This window comes from Fistularia commersonii, chromosome 10 (assembly GCF_037954325.1).
Source record: "Fistularia commersonii isolate RoL2024-O1a breed Wild chromosome 10, RoL_Fcom_v1.0, whole genome shotgun sequence".
Classification (NCBI taxonomy): Eukaryota; Metazoa; Chordata; class Actinopteri; order Syngnathiformes; family Fistulariidae; genus Fistularia; species Fistularia commersonii.
In genome coordinates this window covers 2,173,894-2,197,860 of record NC_141293.1, presented here as the reverse complement: position 1 = coordinate 2,197,860, position 23,967 = coordinate 2,173,894, and the positions used below count along the sequence as shown (strand labels likewise).

At 38.3% G+C, this 23,967-nt stretch overlaps 1 protein-coding gene across 20 annotated transcripts in view; it reads right to left on the bottom strand.

The window, feature by feature from the left end:
* The window catches only part of cacna1aa (calcium channel, voltage-dependent, P/Q type, alpha 1A subunit, a), a 92,960-nt gene that overhangs the window by 65,444 nt on the left and 3,549 nt on the right, over positions 1–23,967 (bottom strand). For 18 of the 20 annotated variants that reach the window (XM_086153209.1, XM_086153217.1, XM_086153223.1 and 15 more), the window contains exons 1-3: positions 10,520–10,620; positions 9,765–9,904; positions 777–868 (exon numbers count right to left, since the gene is read on the bottom strand). In XM_086153209.1, the coding sequence (XP_086009335.1) occupies positions 777–868; positions 9,765–9,904; positions 10,520–10,612 (325 nt within the window). In that variant the 5' untranslated portion in view covers positions 10,613–10,620. Of the gene's footprint in view, positions 1–776; positions 869–9,764; positions 9,905–10,519; positions 10,626–23,967 lie in introns of those variants that run through there. The other 2 variants (XM_086153229.1, XM_086153230.1) reach the window with 1 other exon arrangement.

Here is a 23,967-nt window from a genome sequence, read left to right as displayed (position 1 = left end):
GAATGTATAAACGTTTCCTTGAACGTCAACAATTTTCTCTTAGTTGTTGGTGTTAGCAGGCTGATTTTAATTTCATTCAGTCTTTGAATGCGACTGGGTTGATTGTTTGATGTTTGTTTAGAAGTTTATGAGGTCAGTGTACAATTAAGCACAGAGGCAGAGATGTTTGTACCAGATTATAGGTCATAGCTAATTTCCATCTGTAGTCCTGGACAATACAAATATAAAACTGTATAAAATAGACAATATATATAAAATATACAGATAGGCAATAAAATAACTATACAATATATAAACAGGCAATAAAATATGTGCTTTGCAAGTTGAAAGTGCTATTGTTGTGATATTGTTACTTTGGTCATCTGGGGGCAAAATACCCGTTTGGCATTGTTAGCGAGAGCATGTTTGGGAGCATTGTTAGAGGAAATATTTGTTTTTGCAAATTCAATGCAGAATTGAACCAGGGACTTTGGTCTGGTCAGGGACTCTTGCTGTGAGGCGGAAGAATTAACCACCAGATTTCAATTGAACTCTTAAAAACGTAAACATTAACGTTCTCCTGAGCCCCGCCTCTCACCCAGTGACGGCTGGGAGAGGCTGCGGCGTCCACGCCACCCGAAACTGCAGGAAAAATTATTGGATGTATTTCTATTCTCCGTGTGGAAATTACTTGCGTGATTTAGTAGAGAGTAGAGATTTAGTAGAGAGTGCTCCCTATTTTGTTTTGTTTGGAAATAAAATTTGATTTAAACAAATCCAGCTTAGACGGGACTTACTGGGAATACCGGACACCAGTTTGAGGGGCCTCAACACTCGTACGGCTCGGAGGGTCCGCAGGTCAAAATCCGAGCCGACGGTAGACAGGATCCTGCGGAGAATAAGACAAATGTGAGGTAAATCAATATCTAAGCCACTGTCAGTCTATTTCACACAGACTTAACACATGCCAGGTCATTTCCAGCAGCTGTGTGTATGTAAATCCTGCAAGAGACGAGCCGATCGATATCGCTGACAAGTCAAATGTATCCGGGGCCGGAGAGGGCGGTTGTTTTGCACCGGGATAAAAGAAATTGAACAAAAAAAAAAAAAAAAGGAAGACGGAGTGATGGGCAGGAGAGAGACAGAGAGAATCAGAGATGCTGACTTGTGCTTTTTTTTTTTTTTTTTTTTTTTTTTTCCCCCCCCCCCACCTATTTTTATTCTCAGCGCATGTGAAATGTTTCTCTGGAAGCCCGCGAAGGTTTCTGCGCCGTAGTGTGTGTTACGGCGCACCTGCGGCTGCACAAAAAGGCATGAACGCAACCTGTGCTTCTGCGGATTGAGAGGGTTAAGGTGCTCCCTGGCACCGGCAGACTTCCAGTCAGTCCCTCTTCTGACGCACAGTGTGAATCATCCTCCTTCCCGCTTCACTCTGTCTCTTTCATTCTGTCAATGACACGTTTCCTCTTTCCTCTGCTCCGCTAAGAGGCCCAGTGACACAGCAGAGCCTTAATCACAGGTACAGAATCAACCTGCTTTGCTTGGAAATGTACAGAAATTGGCTCACGTGTGTGTTCCTTAACACACACGCAGCATCCACGGGCAAGGATTGCGAGTTTTGACTCAAAATAATATGTCAGTGGGTTTGTAAAAACATTGTAAACATTAAAATAATCTCTTATTGACTTGAACGTATTTTGCCTGAAAATCACAAAATGGATCACAAGCAACTGATTATTTGTTATCTGAGAATCGAAGTTTTGATTAAAAAAAAAAAAAAAAAGGGAAAATGAAAAATTTTGACGTTTCCCTTTTGACTTACAAACCATATGAAGATTCGTAGACTATATGAGCATTATTCGACTACGGTTTATTAGAATATCTTTAATTCACAGGATTTAAGAGCGGAGGATTGACACATTACTACTGATTTCCTTTAAAATTAACATACCAAATTTGTGATTATATATTCAAAATCATACAGTCTGCGCTTGAGTTTGATGAATATACATATATATAGTAGAATATACTGGAACCTAATCTCATTTGCCTCCCGCTCATCAGGAATAGTCAGATTTTTAGGTTTAAATTATTCCCAATATTTCCTACGGCTTAGAGAGATAGTGAATGTTAAAATGTCGAGGGCGGTTTTCGATATCTGACGTGCCGTTTATTCAATTTACAACACAATTCAAACCCGGAAGATGTAACTGTAAAATATGTAAATATATTATAGCAACAAAAAATAAATAAAGATAGTGTTTTGTTTTTTTTCTTTTTCAGGTGGGGTTCCATGATTGCATCACCCTAAAGCACCTTATTGATACTTTGAGTGCTCCATCACGCCGACCGGCTGGGGTCCTTGCAGTGACATTGTGCGATATCAAATGCCTGATCAGAGGCTGATTGAAACTGAGAGGTTTTATCATGAAGCAACACAAACATGGTAGCCGACATGCAGGATTAATCCATGCAAATATAAAAAACTCCAAATCTTTCATTGGAACCGTATTGAAGAATGATTGAAAGCAGTGTTTCGTGTTTGTTTTTCCCAAACCGGTGGGGAAAAAAAAAAAAGCAATACTGGAAACTGAGGATGGCAAAGAAGAGAGATGGTGACGTGTAAAAACAAAATAAAATGAAGGAATGCAACGAACGGACAAAATAGAGCAGCTGACATATTTCCTGAAAAATGATGATGATGAGAATCCAGTTTCTTAACGTCTGTCGTCACAAACGGTTTCGGGCCGATGAGGTAGTTCCTCATTCACACTGTCTCCACGGTTACTGCACTCTTTCTCATTCATAAGTGTTTCCATGGCAACAGAGACTTTGGCTCATTGATAGAATCTCTATATCACCTTGGTAACAGAGCCAAGGGAGGAGTCTGATTGTTTTTTTTTTTGTTTTTTTTTTAGTGTTTGTTGGTGTTTTTGTTTTCTCTCCCATGTCACTCTTCATTTTAAACACATATGCAAACATGTCAATCCGTCCGACTGACAGAAACACACAATAGATGAAAAGGAACACACACACCTTCACAGCAAACAGGCTCTGGCTGGGGATCAAACATATTGGCTTTTTTTGTTATTCACTTCTGCAAACGGGGAAGTAGGTCATTTGTTAAAACCAATGGCAAACTACGCCTTCCCTTGTCTACTGTAAAACTTATACACACATGATGACCTACAACCTGCTTTGCATTCAAAGAAACACACATCATTACAGAGAATCAAATTTAGCAGGCAATGCTATTACAAAGTCTCCCCATTGATCATGAGAATCTAACGCTTTATTAAAGCAGCTGCTTTACCGCTGACTTCAGCTAAATGTGACTAATTACACTCCCTGCTTTTCTCTCCAAATATGCCAAGACTCCTTATAATTGTGAGCAATGCGTTAATCGGCAGTTATTATAAAAAAATAAAGAACTTCATCTTTAATGTCTTACATTAAATTACGTTACCGCTCGGCCTGTTTTGTTTTCCTACAATCAATGCTTGTCTGTCAAGACAGATTTAGGATCTTTCCATTTCAATTTAATTTGATTGCAAGTTAACTGAAAGGACCTTCTTCGCTTCCTCGCTGCCCTTCATCACTTTTCTAAACCATTTGTATCTCATCAAAATAACCTGAACGTGGTTACAAGAGGGAGAAACTGAGGGATGGATGCAGGAAGAGGAAGGCGGGAATGGTTGTAAACTAAGCGTAATTGGACTAATAATCAATAGCGGGCATAAAAAACTACTAGCTTATTCCCAGGGCCAAATCATTCAGGCAATTCCCTTCGACAGCAGGTCAACACACACACACACACACACACACACACACACACACACACACACACACACACACACACACACACACACACACACACACACACACACACACACACACACACACACACACACACACACACACACAGAACAGCACACAAATGAAATGACATCTAACAAGGTTGTAGAATGAATAGCTAATTTATTCAGAAATGTTAAGGTGAGTCGTGTGTTTGTCATTGTATGTTGTTCAATGGAGTGGAACTGTGGGTGAGCTGGAAATGGAGAAGAATGTTTGAAGTGGAAATGTGTGTGTTTGTGTGTGTCCGTGTGTGAGATGGTGCTGGTGGTGGTGGTGGTGGTGGGGGTTTGTGGGTTGTTATCAAAGGTCTGTGCCAGAGGTGGTTAGAAAGGCCAAGCAGCTTTCATCCTCAAAGAGCGGTTCTGCTTATAACGCAACCGACGTTGACAGGAAGCACAGCAAATAAAGTGTGTGTGTGTGTGTGTGTGTGTGTGCGCGTTCGTAAAATGTATTGTGAGATCGGGATGCATCATGGGGAATTTGGGAATTCGCGGTACGTGTGTTATAACTGATGAAATAACACCTTCGCGGCCGAACAGTACAACGTTTGTTTACGTAACAATAACCATATAGCTCGATGGGTGGGAAGATCTTTTTTTTTTTTAATCACAATATGAATTTTATTCTATACAATTTGCATAAGACCGTTTCAATTTTCCTTTTTGAGCGAGCGCTCCTCTCCAATTATAACCATGTTACGATTCATTTTTAATACATTCATTTTCAGGAGTCGGGACTCGAAAATGGGTCATGGGTGTGTGTTGGGGGGAAAAAAAAAAAAAAAAAAAAAAACGTCGCTGGGGGAGAAGTTCATTTTATCTTCAAGTCTACAGCATTCCTTATGCTGAGCTTTTATGTTGAAGGGCAAACATCTACTGTGACTCTGCAGCTTGAGATGAATGATGTCATATTCTGAAGGAGCTCATGTGTCTGTTGTAAACATGAAGACGCACAGGATTGCTTGAGCTGGTTAAATGATCTGTTTTACTAAATGAAAACTATGATGGAAGCGAATTCTCTGTGTGTCTGTGCAATAAGTGTTTCGGCTGTTTCGGCCATCCTATTTCATCAGGCTTTAATTATAGATCGTTTTTTTTTTTTTTTCATGGGCTTGTTTAATATTTTCGCCATCCGTGAAGGCTCTCGTTATTAATTATCCGATGAAGACACATTTAAGCTTTTCAAAAACGGCAAAAAAAAATGGTCTGGAACTTAAATTATGGAAATGAAAATGGTTGTCAGAACCAGATTTGTTCTTAAGTCTATTAAAATAGTTACAAACCATGAGCGTGACCACCGTGGAGGAACCTCGTGGTGGCAGCTGAGCCGTGGGCGACGACTGTACATTTTTCTTGTTTGTTGCAAACGATTTTTCATGTTGTACTTTTATTCGCCATTTCGGAGAACAGCATTAATTCTCTTAAGTGGAATCATGATGTGAATAAGGCGTAACCATGACAACCGGAGCCAAAGTGAGCTGTGCTATGATAGCAGGTACCCGAAAAAAGCGTCAGACCAGATGCATATGCGGAGGAAAACCTCAACAGGCTTTACATAATGTCCTTAATGAAACTTTGCAGAGAAACACTTTTTGCAAACATATACAACATTTAGTTTTGCTGCTACTGTATTTAGGTCATACTGGTCCAAAATGTCTAAGAGACATTAAAATGCATAACTAAAAAAAAAAAAAAACCTTGTGGTTAAACTTGTATTTTATATCTTTATAAATGTGTGTGTTTTGATTTGCATGCAAATTGTAAACCAAATTAACACTTATAAGAGGCCAGAGTGGCGCTAATGAGGAACTATCTATTTGAGGACATAAATACTTAATCATATAACCCCCTAACTTACATCAGTAAACCCCAAAAAGTTGCGACAGAGATCCAGTGCAGGGACTGTAATTAAACACCTTTGTAATTCAACCTAATTACTGTTTCGTGTGTATTGAAATAATCTCATATCCATGTAATGAGGAAGACATTTGGGGGAAAATAAGATAATAAATCTATTTTTTAAAATATTCATGTTTACAAGATAATGGCGTTTTTTTTTTTTAGTTTTCCCTTTTATTCAGGTCATTTTTAATCCTTAATAGCTGTGCGACTTTAAAAATGCATAACAAACAAAAGCGAAGGCCTCAAGAGGTTAATGCATTTTATGCAACTGGATGTTGGATTTTTAGCAGGAAAAAAAAAACAAAAAAAAACAAACAACAAAAAGCCCAGCTGGAATCATTGATAGCTACATCATGCTTCCAAACAGGAGTTGACTGTCAAATCATAAAGATTTTCTTCCATTAAACACAGGATTACGTGAGACCAGGCATTTATTGGGAGGCTTAGGAAGTGCCTTACTCAGGCTGCTACCTCCCCTTCCTGCATCTCAGCAGGCACTGCTCGCTCCCTTACAGTCACTGTGTTGTGGCAGGCTGAGATGAGCTTGGCTTCAAGATTGCTCTTATTAAAGCATAAGGATGCACTGCCAGACCGAGTGTGCGTGTGTGTGTGTGTGTGTGTGTGTGTGTGGGGGTGGGTGTGTGAATATGTGAGTTAGAGGCAGGAAGGGGAGGGGCAATCGCTAGTTTCACTGGTGCTTTGTCAGCAAGGATGGGAAATGTTTATGTAACACAGCATATTACAAAATGCACACATACACACACACACAACCACACACACACAAATATGCAAACACCTAAACATATTAAGCTGCTGGCCCAGAACCCCTCCCCCATTACTCATACAAATAAAAATTAATAAAAAAATAATGTGAGAAATCTGACGCATTGAAGCACAATAAACTATTAGGCCCAAAGAATGAATCCCAAGAAATAAAGTTGCAATATAGTGATAAAAATAATAATAATAAATGGAAAAGAATACATTTTCAACATTATGTTATTGAATTTTCAATTTCTAACCAAAGGTCTAAATATTAACATTGTAAATCCACTATGTTATAAGATTGAAGCTCTATTTTAACAAAACCAAATTCATACTATGACAAAAAAGACAATTTTGCATTTTCAGTTTTTGACATGAGCAATTAAAAGGGTCTTTGTTGACAACAGGAATATGGATCAAATATTCAAGAAATCAAGAAATAACGTTCATTATGTATTTTGCACAATTGTAGCTCGGACTGATATTAGAAATAAGTCCATATCCTGTGAAGAAGAGAGAGAGAGGAGAGGAAACCTGAGGAGGAAGAAACTGATTGCTTTATGTAAAGAACTGACTGGAAGTCACTGGTTTCATCTTCACGGCTTTCAAAGAGGTGTGTCGTTTCTCAGGAAACAATTATGATCATTCGAGTTTTAAAACCAGCAGAGTATTGCTGTTACACGGGTAGAATCTCGAAACGTCTACTTGTCCATCTATGTAGACGAAGCAGTTCTGAATAAACGGACGTGCACGAAAAAAAAATAGGGACAGACAGAAATAGGAGTTACGACGGTTACATTTGATGTGAAACATGCTAAAAGCTGGGGTTCTACTCTATGACCTGGTGTTATTGTTCAAAAGAGAAATGGCGGTACTTTCGCCGTGCACGTTCTGTACCCTTCCTGAAACTCCTTGGTCTTTTTATTTTGTTATTTGTGTTTTAAGTGCCAATTTGTAGAGGAGGGAACTAGTTGTGCTCCAAAGTCTGTTCTGTTTATTTATCGCGTACCACAGCTGATCAACTCTATTTAGATTTTTGTATCTTTGCATCTGATGAAGTGCCTTTGAGTTACCATGGCAACCACAGTCACGTGTCACTGGTACACCTGCTCTTCTGATTGCTTTACTAATGTTTTAACAAAAACACACGCTTCACTTGGTGAGGACGACCTTATTGAACCCGATGCCAGGACAAGGGGTCACATAGGTCATGTATTGTCACGGCTCTTCCTCAGACGGACGCTGACGCTTCTGACTGTCCTTTTTGCATTCAATATAGCGGCTATATTTTTACGCTATTAGTAGGCGGAAGTTCACTCCTGTCTGTATTCACCTCTGCTATTATGTCAATGCCGGGAATTCTGAGCTCATTGTACCTGAACGCAGCGCTATAGGCTGCCAGGAGTTTATTGCAGTCAAGTAAAATTACATTCCACGGTATTAGACATTTGCTGCCTGAAGGAGAAATGTTCTGCATATCTAATCTACCAATACCATTGAAATGATTGTGATTTTTTTTTTTTAACCAAAAACAAAATTACAATTTTGCTTTGAATGTCATTCTTAATGTTGCCCTTTAACACATTTAATGCATATTAGCTAGTTAGCATTGTTTCGAATCGTTTTTTTTGTGTTTGGTGGCCGGAACAGAACAGATCAACCTTTGAACCGAATGGTCTGCTGATCAATAAGATAAATAAGAAGCTTCTCCATAAATGAAAAAAAAAATAGCCAAACATTGTGGACAGTGAAATCCTTGCAGAGCCGCTCCTATCTGCCACGCCACCCTAATGCTAGTGTGTTAAAATAATACAAAAGACTTATCATGGAAAGAGATGTGCTGAAAACCGTATGGATGGATTAAAAAGTTGAAGAAAAAAGAAAGAATGCATGACATGTTGGTAAAAACACCAGAAAAATGCACTTCCTCCGAAATGTAAAATTCAAGGTCATTACTGCGCCTTATGGCACATCTTAAGGCTTCTAATTTCTCCAAAAAATCCATTTGGCTACAGCAACACGCTTATCCAGATATACCTTAAATGGGGCTCTTTCTGTCTAACATTGCTTCCCTCTTTACCTTAATATCTTCCCAGCTATTATTACACTGTCGCTTTTCCTCCTCCTCCTCTTTCTTCAGTGTTTGCCCTCCCCCCACCCCACATCTTCATGTATATTGCGGTGGCATTTGTTCACGGCCCAGGTTGCAGACTGCCTGCGGTTCTGCTCTGTGATCTACCTGCTTCCCGGCCCAGGATGGGGCCATTCATTAGAAAAAGGGAAAAAGGACACTGGCAATAACACACACAGAGACACACACTAAAGCAACACAGTGAACCGTTTGGTTTTGAAGTTGAGCAAACCAGAATGTGATCTTGACGGGGGGATGGAGTCGAGGGGAAAGGGGCAGATGGTTCGGTTCAGAAATTAAAACACACCGAAAAAAAAATATTAAAAAGTGAACCTTCTTAAGTTGTTTTCTATGGACTTTCATAACTTCACATTGATTTTTTTTTTTTTTTTTTCTCTTTTTCCAATCGCTTGTTTTCACGGCGCGGGTTATTAGCATATTTTAGGTAACTTGTTTTCCATTTTTAGCTCCGTGCTTTCTTTTGTCAAGATGTATTCTCAGCCCAAACCCGTGTGCAGAATACTGGAAGCAGCATAAACAAAGAATGAATCTATGAAACGTCAGGAAATTTCTTGCTGACATTTAGGTACTTTCTTTCTAATTAATATAATTCCCATCAGGTTTCATTTTAATTACCTGCCTTTCTTATGGCGTTTTTCTATTGTTTCTTTGTGATTTTTTTTGGGACTAAACTATTCCAAACATTTTGTTGAAAACAAAAAAAATTATAATAAATAAAAAAAAAATAAAAAATGAAAAAAAAAAAAACACAAAAGACCAGGATTTTTTTTAGCATGAAGTTTGAAAAAAGGCCATTTGCAAACTTCTAGAAATGACACTTTTTGACTTTCAATCAATTACCGAGTAGTCACTGCTTTGCAAAATCTTAAGTGGTCCAAACTGTGGAGACCACTGCTGTAAGATCTCTTTCGGTGTAAAAACAACAACAAAAACATGATAAACTGCCAATGCAATTCTTATTTTTCACAGCTCACACAGATTAACCACTGATTTTGCTTTTTAAAACGATGGAAACGACACAATGCAAGACCTCGCTGGCCTGTTTGATGGTCACGTCTGCCCCTTTGGTGTGAAACAAAAGAATAATTCTGCATGGACTTGTCACTTACCCTGTGAGGACGACCACAAAGTCCATGACATTCCATCCGTTCCTCAGATAGGAGTTCTTGTGGAAGGCAAACCCAAGGGCCAGGATCTTTATTCCAGACTCAAAGCAGAAGATCCCAATGAAATACGGCTCTGTATCATCCTGAGGGGAGGCAGTCAGCCAAGTCAAGACACCACGGGAAGGTTAAGAGAGATAGGAAAAAAAAAACAACAACTTAAAGAGTAAGATCACAGATCAATTTTTGTTGGAAAGGGTTTTTGTGAATTTCTGCCAATTTTTTTTTTTGGACACATGTCAGCGTGAATGTAGAAGTGCGAGGAAATGGGAGTATTTTCAGCTTTTGTAACTTCATAGGTGTGTGTGTGTGTGTGTGTGTGTAGGTTAGAAATATTATCACAATATACAAAGTACACTGTACAAAACGCACTTACATTTTAGTCTGTGTCTATTTATAATAAAAGAATGTGTTTTTCATGTGTTTTGGATTGCGGGATATTTAAATAATCATTTTTCAGGCAGTTATTTTCCACATTGACATGAACTCTTGGATTGTACTGAGCTTTGGTTCAGGTCAGATCACATTAACTCCGGACATCTAATGGAATATTACACTCAAATGCCTTAGAATACATCACACACATTTTTTATTTGTATAATATTTCTCTTAGCACATTGAGAAACAGACTATGTGACCTGACGAGAGCATAGGGATATTTCAGTGATGTTGTCAGACTGTGTCATATCCGTCAGACTTACCAGGCGCTCAGAAAGCGGCGTCTTGTCGCCATCAGGCAAATGTTGTTCCAGCGCAAGGACAATGCAGTTGGCAATGATGGTGGCTAGAATCATCCACTCAAATGGAGTGCGGATATTAAGTCAAGGAATAAAATCTTTCAAGCTGCAAAACCAAATTCAGTCCCGAACTGTAATGCAGAACACTAAGAATATACATCATTTATATACATTATCATAAAACCATGCACCATCACCTCCATTCATTTTCTATTGAGTATTAATTAACCTAATGCAACTTCTGGGTCCTCTTATGAGGAGATTTTGAGCTCTCTATACAATTTATTTTTATATTAATGTTTGGGCGACATAGAGTCGATGCCAAATGCTATCATGGGGATGCCCTGTAAAAAACATTTTTAGCAAATGCGTCAAAGTTGAAAAACAAAACATAAATAATTTTGATTTGTACTGGATTTTTTTTTTAATCTTTTTTTTGTGATAAGCTGTTTCTTACATGCAAATGACATGTCAACTTGAAAAAAATACGTAGATTTTTTTTTTAAACCAGAAATGCCTTTTTCACAACTTTTTAAATTTTAATTAATAAAGTATTAAAATACTCTAAAATACAATTAATAACTCTGATCACACACTTCTAATGATATTGTTTTTTTTTCATATGGCCAATATTGTGACAACGTACATGCACAAATTTGTGCATGTTAGTTTTCTCAGGCCATAATCAAGATAAATCAAGGCGCTTCTGTTGTCTAGCACAAACCCACAATATGTGTTGGTGCGTGGACTGTTTATTTGATTTGAGGCCATGACTCAATTAGCACGCGTGTGTGTGTGTGTGTGAGACAATTGTAAGATGATAAAGCTGCTGGAAAGTACGTACATATCTTTAGTTTGGCACATTTTAACCCTGCATTATGTTCAAAGCTGCGACACTATTTCCATGAGCACACAAACCTCTCTCTTTCCTTTTACACACACTCACTCGCCGTCTCTCACTCTCTCTCACACACACGCACGCATAAAAATTCAGCACATAAATAAATGACTCACACTTTGCTATAAAGCTTCAATAATGAATTGCCTCTTCCTCCTTCCTCAAAAGCTAAATTTAGCAACGTGGCAGAGTGAGAAGAAGGGAAGAATTCAGAGTGAGGGAAAGCAACAGACCGATATTCATCTCTCTCACTCTGCCCATCATGTCACAAATGTTTTCTTTGTCCTCGGTCTCTCCATCCTTCCCTGCCGAGGCTGCGTATCATGAATGTGACATGCCGGATTTGTGTTCAATTTTTAACATTTTGATCATTTTAACCTTTACAAGGACCGGGTCTGAGATTTTCTGTGTTGAATTGTTGTATTGGCGCAAAGCGCATCTGTTCCGAATTGAACTTTGATAAACTGATTGTGTGTGTGTGTGTGTGTGTGTGTGTCTGCACACTTAAACGTTTGCTTGAAGATGTTTTTTTGCATGAAAGGAGCGCAGCTTTCAAAATATAAGAGACAAGTAATGCACAAATACTCACACAAACCCAGACAAACTGCGAACGTACGCCATATACCACCATTTCTACCATTTTTTCCTGAACATTGTCAGTCTTAGCGCTGTACAGCATCCTACCCTTCCTATCCTGTCCTTCCTTTTTGTTACCGATACATTTTTCTCTCTCATTTCTGCAGTCCACCCTTCTCTTACATTTTATTTTCTGTTTTCATATTTCCACCTTTTCTCCCACTAAGCCAGCCCATCAATCATCTTAATCTCCATCATGCCATCTCCATTCAATATGAGAGAGCGAAAGACATGCCGCGTCAGCAAACACACCGACAGCGAGCGATAGAGTATGAAAAAAAAAAAGGAGAAATATATGGAGAACTAAATGCATGAGAGAGAAGAGGATGGGAGAGAGAAAGAAAGTGTCCTTTGGGCACAGACATGATTGAAAAGAGTGAGTGGTGAAGAATAAAAGATAGAGGAAGGGGGAGGAAGAGAGAGTGGGGTTAAAGCTAGAGAATGACAGAGGGGTGTGAGAGTATTGCGGTATTTTCTTCTCCTGAGCAGTGTGTGTGTGTGTGTGTGCACTCTGGAAAGTAGGTTAGTGGCAGAACACACATACTGTAAAAAAAGAGGAGGATTAAATGGAAGCAAGTGGGTGGGAGACTATGCATTATGCTGTAACATACAGTGCAAGTGTGCATGTGTGTGCACGTGTGTGTGTGTGTGTGTGTCCCAGTGTGAAGTCACAGCGTGATTTCATGTACTGACACACTTCGCACATTTCCGCATCGCCACATGAGCATATGTGCAAATATTTTGAAATATCTCATGTGTGACGCACAATTGGAAGTCTGTAAACTTGAAGTAAGAGACTAATATTAAAAGGCTTACTGTACTGTGCTGACCTTATCAATAAAGATATTGGTAAGATTAATTAGTATTTCTCAAATGAGGATAATGTTTCTTCTTCTATGACATCGATTATTTGTCAGTCAACATTGAGATTGGGATGGGAAACAAAAATTAAAATTATACTGGTGGATATTTCTGAAATCGCAAAGTCCAAGTATCCTTCAAGTTGTTTTGCACTGTGTCAAACATAACATTGTATATAACAACATTGTATATTTTATATATATTGTCTATTTTATACAGTTTTATATTTGTATTGTCCAGGACTACAGATGGAAATTAGCTATGAGCTATAATCTGGTACAAACATCTCTGCCTCTGTGCTTAATGTATTTGTACACTGTCCTAATAAACTTCTAAACAACAACAACATCTGTTGTTTTTTTTGTCTATGCAAAGTGTTAAAACCTTTCTGTGTGGTGTCCATTTTAGTGTCAAAACCTGACAAAGAGTGGTTCTATAATGTTTTTCCTTTTTCTCTCACGAGCAGACACAAAAAGTCTCAGTCTATAAGAGCAAGTTAGAGTAAAATAGAATGACGTATAAGGTGAACAGAACTGAAAACACAATGTCCTCATATGAGGACTTACTGTAGTGTCATCCTGTGTGCAGCCGCCTTTATCTCATTGCACAGGTTTTCTCTGTGACTGATGTCCTGCTTCACTGGGCCATTTCGAGACTATAACCTTCATTTTCAGAGGGCCATTCCTTGGTTAACTTGTGTTCACGTGTTTTGATCGCTATCTTACTATGTCCTTGCGGGCACACGTTTTTGTGCATATTTAGCAGTGAAAATATGCATTATGTCCGACAAGCGTCGAGCGAAATGGGGTCAAACTTGACAGCTGATCACATGAGCGCGTCTTACGTCGCGCAAAGGTTGTTGGAATGTTGAGATAATTTCGGTCGATTTAGACTCTGCCGAAGTGAAGGGAGGGCGGAGGGGGCGCTCGGTGTCACTTGAAGTAAATCAAAGAGAGTGCATGTAAAATTAATATGACTCAGCAAATACCCTTCATCACTAATAACGAGGAAGAGCAACTGTAAGAGCACAAAGCTTCACACTAAATCATAAAAATGACAAAGGGAAAAATTCATAGAAACACCCATCCATCAGTTGAGATACATGAAGTTGTCAGTTATAATTGTACTAAATTGACATGAAATCAGCCAAAATGAACCTACCCCTTTTGCCTGAATATCACAGAGTTGCATCAGATCATTAACCGTTAACCAACTTGAGTTAGTTTTCAGAATAAATCCTAAATATTTTCTTTAGAACTCATGCTGTGCATATCTGTTTGTTTTATAACTAATTTAACAAAACAAAGTGCATAACCGTATTATCTGACTTTAACTCTAATTCTCATTAAAACCACCACCGAATTTCTGGCTTTACATAACATTAGTTTGTTTTGTTTTTTTTAAATCATTTTGCGCATATAGAACACAGGTTCTTTTTCTCCACATGTAGGCTAGTTAAGGACCGGCAACCAGTCCAAGCTATAACCCCACCTCTCACACAATGACAAATGGGACTGGCTCCAGCCACAAGCCTGCGGTATAAGTAGTATAGACAATGGATGAATGAATGTATAGACAATGAATAAATGAATGATTATGAGACACATAAATACACCTGCTGAATATTCTGCAGGCCTGGACATAATTCCTGATGTGGGCAACCCATTAAAACCCTCAGGTTCAAACCTTTTCATAGCCTATGAAGAGCAATCTAGTCATTAAAGCATACATATCACATATTCATACATCTATGAATATATACACACACACACACACACACACACACACACACACACACACACACACACACACGCCGCACTCACACACACACACACACACACTTGAGCAGCTGGTCTGGACTTTATTGGCAGACAAGTGTATCATAGCATTTATCTGCCGATTGAGTCCAGACCAGCTGCTACCCCCTGAGAATGTGCCAGTCTCTTATTAATAAAACCAAATGCCTCATTACTTTATTACATTTAAGCAACAAATAAAAATATAGTTTTCGATTCCAAACGCGTTGGAATTCTTGGGAACTAATTTTACGTGTTTTTTTTTTTTTTTTTTTTTTAAAAAAGGGCCTGCATTATTACTGGTGTATTTGTCTGTATATGTGTTTTTGCATTATGTCTGAATATATTTTGCATGTCTTTCAAAATTATTTACAAAATGTTTTACCTTAATTTTTCCCAGGAATAAAAAGGCAGGAGTCCAGAAACCCCAAATATTGCTGCCTCTTTTTCCCATTTAGATAATGCCAACCCGACACGGCATCAGTGCGGCGACCTTCAGAATATGTCACATAAATAATTAGATAATGTATTTTCCTAGTCTTTTTCTCACAACTCTATTCTCAAGTTTTCAGATAACACACACACACACACACACACACACACACACACACACACACACACACACACACACACACACACACACACACACACACACACACACACACACACACACACACACACACACGTATACTTTAAAATGTCCCCATGCTTTTTTTTTTTTCATCATCTATGCCTGCCCTGTTTCAGGCAGCTGCACAGCACCAGATCTGTTCAAATGATTACTTCATTTACTTGTCGCTTTTTACTCCAGAAGAACTGATTTGATATAATGGAAGAGATTACACGCTGCAGTTGAAACCTATGTAATTATTTTCATAATCAGTAGCCATAAAAGATAAGAGACATGGTTGAAATGCTTCATTTTGTCCCTGTAATATATTGTATTTTCAATGGAGTCAAACAAAGCTTGGACTTGGGACTCCCAGACTGACTCCGTATGACTTTGCATCAGTATCACAATTATTTCAGGCTCACTTACAATTAAATTGCTTAATACATGTGTTTTTCTGAACACATACAACCTTTCAAAATGCCAGGACTAGTATTTGGCCGTGTGTTTGCTGAAGAACCTGACCCCCCTGTACGAAGCAAAGAAAACCAATCAAATGAACTGACATGGAAAATCATTTGTTTGTGATTCTCAATACAAATTTAAAACTATAAAATCATTCGGTGCCAAATGGGCATCAAAACTAATGTTTCAAATTAAGAGTCAAAATCATTTTAGGTGTGTTACATCTAGCAATTGCTAAATGTCAACAAACTACTAAATAAAAATGCAAAGCTACTTCTAATAATACCAATTAAAGCATTAATGCTTCATAAACATAAGCAAAACTAATGTATTTATATATTAGTTAAAATGAATGTTTAAACTGCAATGTTCAATAAAAATTAAAGTGACTAATGAGAAAGACTTTTTTGCTTTTTCTTTGAAAGTGAAGTAAATGCAGAAAAGTGAAGTTTACAAATTTCAGAAACTCCAGACTGAATATTTTGACCTCTATCATTTTTGAGCACCATAAAAGGGTCAACCATTGATTACCAGCCTTACTTTTGATTGGCTCCCGGATTACTTACAGTCTTATAAGTTCTGGATGAAACATGATCATGTTATTTGACTCGATAGATAACGAGCTATTGAGTAAATATGGCCTAATATCAATGTTTTACTACCATTATTATGCTAATACAAATATTCCACATCTACTTGATAAATATGTGAATCCACTATTACTGTTATTTTAAATCGATCCTCATGTTGTTCATCACTTTTTTGCAAAGCGTACCCATTCGCTTACTGCTACACAACTCGAGATTATCTGTCACATAACGCACTTTTATCAGATGGATATATTCTTTTTGAAAATACAGCCATTGAGCTTTGGTGTTATCAAACATGCGAGTCAGACAGACTGACAGCTGTACTAACAATCCAATTGGCAGTACGGGACTGTTGGCAGTGTAGAGGCTTTTAAACGCTACAGTCCATGTTTGGAAACTGCTTTAACTTCTCAACAGCAGGATGTAAACATTCTCCGTTGCTCTATGGTTGAAGGAGTGTCCACATGTTTCCTCTGTTTTCATGGTGAACTGATCATCTTACATTTTATTTAGATTTATAGAAACATTAGCAGATGGTTTGTGATAGTGAGCATTCAGCCCCACCTCTTCACTCAATGGACTCTTTATTCAGTTTTATTTATCCATCCATCCATCCATCCATCCATCTATCCATCTTCTGTCGCTTATCCTGCACTCAGGATTTATTTATCCAAAAGTAAAATTCTATTAGGGCAATATCATTAGACTGTAATAAAGGGGGCAAAATGTCGTATTTCCTAGTTCATATTGATATCAGCTATTATTCATTAGCAGTAATAACTATCACAATCTTATTCTCGCACTTTTAGTCACTGACTCTTCCCCAAACCATTCAGAACATTCCCCCTACATTATTGAATTATCAGGTCATTCATAACAAAGGAACATATTTTTAATTAAAAAAATACAAAACACACGAGCAAACACACATATACCCATTCAGAAGTGTTATGTAAATTCACATATCTACATTTACTCATTGCTAATATACTCGCATCCACCTTTGACAGCTAGAAAACAGGCTCCGCTGAGGAGAGGCATTGCTGTTTAGAATAATATCCCATAAAGGAAAAATTAAGGACATTTACATTTATCCCAATTTGACAATACAATCGACTGCATTGTTGAAAAAATGGTAGCATGTGAAGGCTGGTTTAGCCCTTCTTGTCCACTCACTATGATTTAACTTCAACCAATGCATAGTGTGCAAAGTCCTCTCTGGGATCATATTATCCGCCTGCTACGCTTCATGTAACACATATTTGTGAGTCGGATCTCTCTGTGCCACTCCCTAATCACACACATACAGCTGAGCTGTCACTTTTCTCCAAAGACGCCTTAATGCATCGCCAGAAATTACACTTTTTCTATATATTATAAGGGGTTTTTGGAGATGGGGTCTGACACTCTAAGGTTCTGCTTTCGTAACAACGGTTACTTAACTCAGGGGAGGCTAAAGCCAATGCTAGTTGTGTCAGGGAAAGAGGAAGGTTACACCGTGGGCTTCCAGTCCATCACAAATTTCACCAAATTTTAGGACACGTAACTATTCAGTCTGGATCCCACCCCTCGTCTATCTTTGTGTTTCAGTCAACCTTCTCAGTGTTTTCTGGCCTGTGTGAGGCCGAAAAGGATCTTTTCATCATTGGCTAGCACACTACTTTCGAGTGACTTATTGAGGTAATATCTGGTCATTCTTAGGTATTTAGTGTGTTTATGTGCATTAATGTGCATTATTTTAAATAATAGCTACATTTCAAGTTCCATCCACAGGCTGCCAAACCTGCTTATCATATGCTCAGACTTAGCATCCAATTGTGCTAGAGTGTAGATTCTACCACAGGGAACAGAAATGGACTCCGACACTTTAGTGTTTGCATAGCTGACGCTGAGTGCTGCTGTAATTGCGTGCACTTGCCCGTGTGTTTGTGCACATGCGGCACAGCCTGCAGGTGGAGTGAAGGTTTCCAGCGGGTTTGGTTCAGTACCAGCTGCAGCATGTGACTGAAGAACACGGGCATGAGAAAATCAATCCATCACAGACTCTCTCCCTCTATTTCTTCTCTATCCACGTATCTGAATCCCAAAAATAACTCCAGCCCACGTCACTGGCCATTCTCTAGACACACAGACTAACATAGACACACTCAAACACACATTTTTAAATACATCCAAACAGCAACAGACAGTGAAATAGACTGAATTTTTTTCCTCTCTCTTTCTCTTTCTCAGATATATGCAAAAGAAATTCGAGGACCATATCGTTTGCTATGATTCCTTTCCATAGGCTGTGTTTTTGTTTCATTTCCTTCCTAAATGCAAAAATGATGATAAAAAAAAAGGAATGGGAGCACCAAATGCAGCCAGACATCATGCAATCTACATGTGACACTCTCGTCCTCTTCCAAATTTATGTACTTCCAGAAAAACATGGATTTTCGATATCTTTACCGATTTGTTTTTTTTTTTTCACCCTCAAGTTTAACCTATTTGACAGTTATTTACTTCAATGAAAACAATTATAGCTGGATAATTGTAGGTCTTTTAACCCCCTTTTTTGTAACATTAATAGCATCCCTTATAGTTGAGTTTGTGATTGAAGTTACTTTAAATTTGTCCCTAATTATCACTTAATGAACAGTACTTACCTCAGTACAACTAATTGCTGTTGGAAAGCCAGTAAAAGGGTGGACTTTGACACCCACGAAATCCAACATTCATATTTGTGGCAGGATTTACGGATCTTTAAAAGGGAGCTCTATCTTCTGCTCCCTCCCAAGAGCTGGTCAAAAGAATGACTCACTGCTCTTTTTTTATGCTTTTTGTTTTTCAAATAGGGTAGTCCATCCATTTGGCTTTGTTACTACTGTTATTACAGATGTACATCATATTGCTGTTGTTTTTTTTTCCTGAGATGTCATGTCACCTTTTGTGGCTGACTAGGTTGATCTTGTTCTCACATTCCATGGACTACGAGGCAGATGATTTGGAGATCATGACAAGAATTGTGGCTCACAAGATCATGTACGTAGGTATATATGTGCAATTTGCCGGCGGGATAGGTATAGATGGAGCTTCATGACCAAGTGGCTGACATCCTACACAGGAACATCTGTATCAAGTATTGGCTGGGAGTCCCAGGATCAAGGTGGAAGACATCTCCAAAATTTGTATGTATGTATATGTACACACACACACGCACACCACACATACATGCACAGATATTTTTTTTAACTAATAGGTGACAAATACTGTCATTGTCAATGACAAATCAAGTCAACCTGGATGTGTAAACAGGAAGTCAAAGAGGAAAATGTGGATTCCTCACGCCCTCAAATGCTCCCAGTGTCTCGATGTAATGTAAGAACAGCAGTGGGAGGATGGATAGATATATTTCAATAAAAGATGCGCGCACACACACACACACGCACACACAAGGCAGAGGATATATATGGAAGTAGTGAAGTAGTTAGTAAAATATAATTTTATCTCAACATATCATAAGCATTGTAGAACATACGCCTTTTTTGCTTTTTACTTTTTTCCAAAGAACAGAATGTCGAAACTGGGCATTTTCCATTTTCCTGACAATGTAATTTATTTTTCTACAAATATGTTTATGTGCCTGTAGCCATTCGGGATATGGATCAATTCACACATTTATTCTACATTACATTCCAGACGGACAAGAGCTATGACGTAGGCGGATTCAGCCTCGAGGACACACACACACACACACACACACACACACACACATACAAATGCACACATATAGCCAAACACTCATACACACACTGAACAGCAAACTAAACAGCATTTGCAGCCATCAGAATGATCTGAAAGAAAGATCTCCTCCCAAAAAAAAATAACAAAAAAAAAAAAAAAAACACTTAAATTGGCTGCACAAAAAGCAAGAAGGAATTAGAAGAATGACAAGATGCAGTGGAGAAGAACGAGCGGAGCAGCAATGATGGGGGGAAATTGATGGATCAAATTTGAGTGAAGGCAAAAAAGTACAGGTAGTGAAGTCTGAGAGGAAATGACAAAACTTCACCTCCTATCAGTCAAAAGGAGAGTGAGAAATATAGAAAGGGACTAAGCAAAGACAGAGGGGGAAAAAAGGACAATGGTATTCAGGCTTAATGTGTATGTCTGGTTGCTCTACACTCATTATACTGTCAAATATCCAGTCAACCTCTCATGACGATGGGAACCATTTCTTTATTACGCTTTTATAGTGTGGTATTAAGTATACTTAGTATGTTTTTTCAGTGGGGCGAGTGGATATAAAAATGGTGCAGGCCATGATTCTGGAGGATATTTGGGAAAAATGAGTTCCAAATCCGACCCGGACTCCCAATATGGAAACATTACATATTAAGTTCTTTTCACTGTATATTGCAGTCTACTTTACTTTTGACTCCACACATTTTTAGTTTCATGTCAGAATAATTGAACGACAAATGCATCTATCTTTGCAAAATCAAGTTGGATTGAAATCTAAGAAATGATTACTGATGAATTACTTATTTGTGTTCCACGTTATCATCGCTACTTATCATTTTCAGTCCGACGTCAAGCATGGTGATACTGAGCTTGGTACCAAAATGTTGCAATCGTGACAACTTTGCAAAGGGAATATGGTGGGATACATCTCACAGGGATGAGTGTAAGTAAATGCAATGTCTCTCTGAGTGACAAAAACAAGTTTGTGTGTGTGTGTGTGCTGTTGCTGCAGTTGCAGATCAAGCCTGGATGTTTGACTCTCCTCCGCTTTGTGTTAAATGATTTATATGCAGACAGGCAGTTTGACTCTCTGTCGCTCCCTTTCTCCATTGTTTCTCATAAGTCTATCTCTCTCTATGTTTCTGCCTCATACTCTTTCCATCAGTCACTGCTCTTCTGTCCACCTAATTCTCATTTCATTTCCCTTCCTGCCTCTTTTTTATTTCCTTTCAGATAATTTTTGTTCCACTTAAACACACATTCATGCAGCTGCTTTCGCTTACTGAAATCAACTCCACACATGAGGCGTTACGATAAAGTCGATTTTACGTTTCAGGTCAAGATCCTGAATGGATTTAAAAAAAAATAGAATAAAACGGACCAAGATCTTGACATTTTCATTCATTTCTTCCTTACATGTGTCACTTTCCCCTCATTCTATCTCTCTTTTTGCTTACTTTCCAAGCTGTTTCTTGTGAATAATATATATTTTAAATTTCCCGGTGGTGTTTTTTTCTTCCCCCAGCCACGTTATGTTTATATATAGTCTGGCTATAAACATACACAAAACATCAGTGATGACGCTGTAAATCTGAGTGACTACGTCAAGTGAAAAAAAAAAAAAAAAAAAAAAAAAAGAGAGATAAGAGAGTTCGAAGAAATAGGGGCGACTGAAAAAGTGCTGTATTCAAACTGTTATTTTTAGGCTGCCTGAACGGGAAGGAGACAGACTTGTGGACATGACCGGAGAGATGGGCGGGGGGGGGGATTTGTGTGTTCTGCGTGAACACACAATCCACCGAGAGTGATCGACCTGTAAACTAATGAAAAACCACAAGAGGATTCCAGCACATAGACAAGTCACACAAAACATGCCTTATGTGTAGTTACCAGCTGACAGTTACGGGCCGGAGAAAAAGCCAATAAATAATTTAGATTCTGCAGAGAACATAGATCACTGACTCTCTTCATCCACCCAAAAACAACCAGGTCCCTCTCACTTTCTCTCTTTTATTCGTCGTCTCTGCCTGTTTCTCACCGTCTCTCTCCGTCTCCATGTTCCTGGGCGTGTCTCTCTCTTTTGCTTCCACTACATCTACCTCACCAAATCCTCATTTTTTTTCTTTTGGATTCCATAACTATGATCCCACATGTGTACTTTTACATGTATGTAAAAGTTTCAATAGGACTTGACAACTGTTTGGAGATCCGCAAAGGATACCGCCGAGGCCAGTGTAGCCATCTCAGTAGTTTGTTCTTAGCAAAACCAATTGTTTTTGCAACGTCAAAAATTATCATTATGCTTACATAAATTTAGGTTTTCCTCCTCGAACTGAGACGATTTTTTTTCAAACTGAAAAGTAATCTGCTTGGTCGCCTTATTGGCGAGATGTTTTATCGAATACGAAATAAAGACCTCTCTTTGTATTTTGATCGACTGCTCATCAAGTTTTTGTTAATAAAGATTGAAAGATATATGATCTGAAGATGTAAACTTCCTGTGGCAGCCATATTTGATCATTGATATGGATTTTACAAAATCTTTAATATCACTTACATGCCCTAATGGATTTTCTGCACTGTCACATGTTATTGAAAGTGGCGAGAGGATCTTGGATAATATTGTGAAGGTACATTCTGCATTCAACGCCCCGTGGCCATGTCTACTTATTACCGATGGACAGAACACATATTGACTTTCTCTCCATTTACACACATTCATGTACATACACAGCACATATTGCGGGGCTGCGAGGGTGTGTGTTTAACTGTGACATATATATATAATATGTGTTCATGTATAACTTTTTCCAACTTTGAATGTTAAGTCATGTGTATTCAAGTGTTCTGCAGCAGTGACAATTATTTGACGTCCTACCACATTTTTACACAGATACAAGTGAGTGCATGAGGATGCAAAGACATTCAGGCACCGCTACAATGACACATGCACAACCACATAAGTGACCCCAGTGACACCAAATGTGAATTCTCAAAGGTCAGAGGGGTGTTTAAGGTCAGATGTCAGACAGCTGATTGCGTAGAATGTAATTGCTAAGGATTACCTATTTAGTTTCAGCACCCCCTCCATATATCACAATGTGTTATTTTGAGCAAAAGCCAAAGTCGTTTAGTTTAGTTGTTTTTAAAACTTTAAATTCCGGTGATTTAATCAATTTTGATACACTTTATACATCAAGAGCATGACAAGGAAAAGAAGCCAATAATTCACCTAAGGTCATTTTTTTTTTCAAATACTTATTTTTTTCTTCCACTTAGTCTTGTATCAATTTTTTTTTTATAAAACAAAAAACATTCGTGGTCTTACCTACATTTGTATACAAGATCCATGCGCCTGTCATTCTCCGCAAAAAAAACCAACTCTTTTCCCTTGTTGTCACAGTCCTCCATATTATATTCTATTTATCTTGTTTATTTTATCCTGAATTGCTTATAGAAAGAGGGCTGCAGCAACAAGCACCTGCTGCCTCATGTACGCCGCCCTCAGGTGTGGCACGGTACTGTCTGCATCACCTTACAACTTTTCTTCTACTGACCGATCTGCATGAATAATTACGTCACACACTTCCATTAGAGACAGTATACAAGATGTAGAAAGTTGTGTAATAATAATAATGATAATATAAATCTTTCTAAAAACATTATGTTGGCAACCTGCAGGGAAACAGAAATGAACATATGCCAAGCAAGCAAGGTTGTGAGGAACTATGCGTGCAGTGATCAGGTAAAGGACTCTACTGGATCGAAAATGAGCAGATTCAGCAATTTTAACTTGAGAAAATGTAAAAATTATAGGAATCATACCAAAT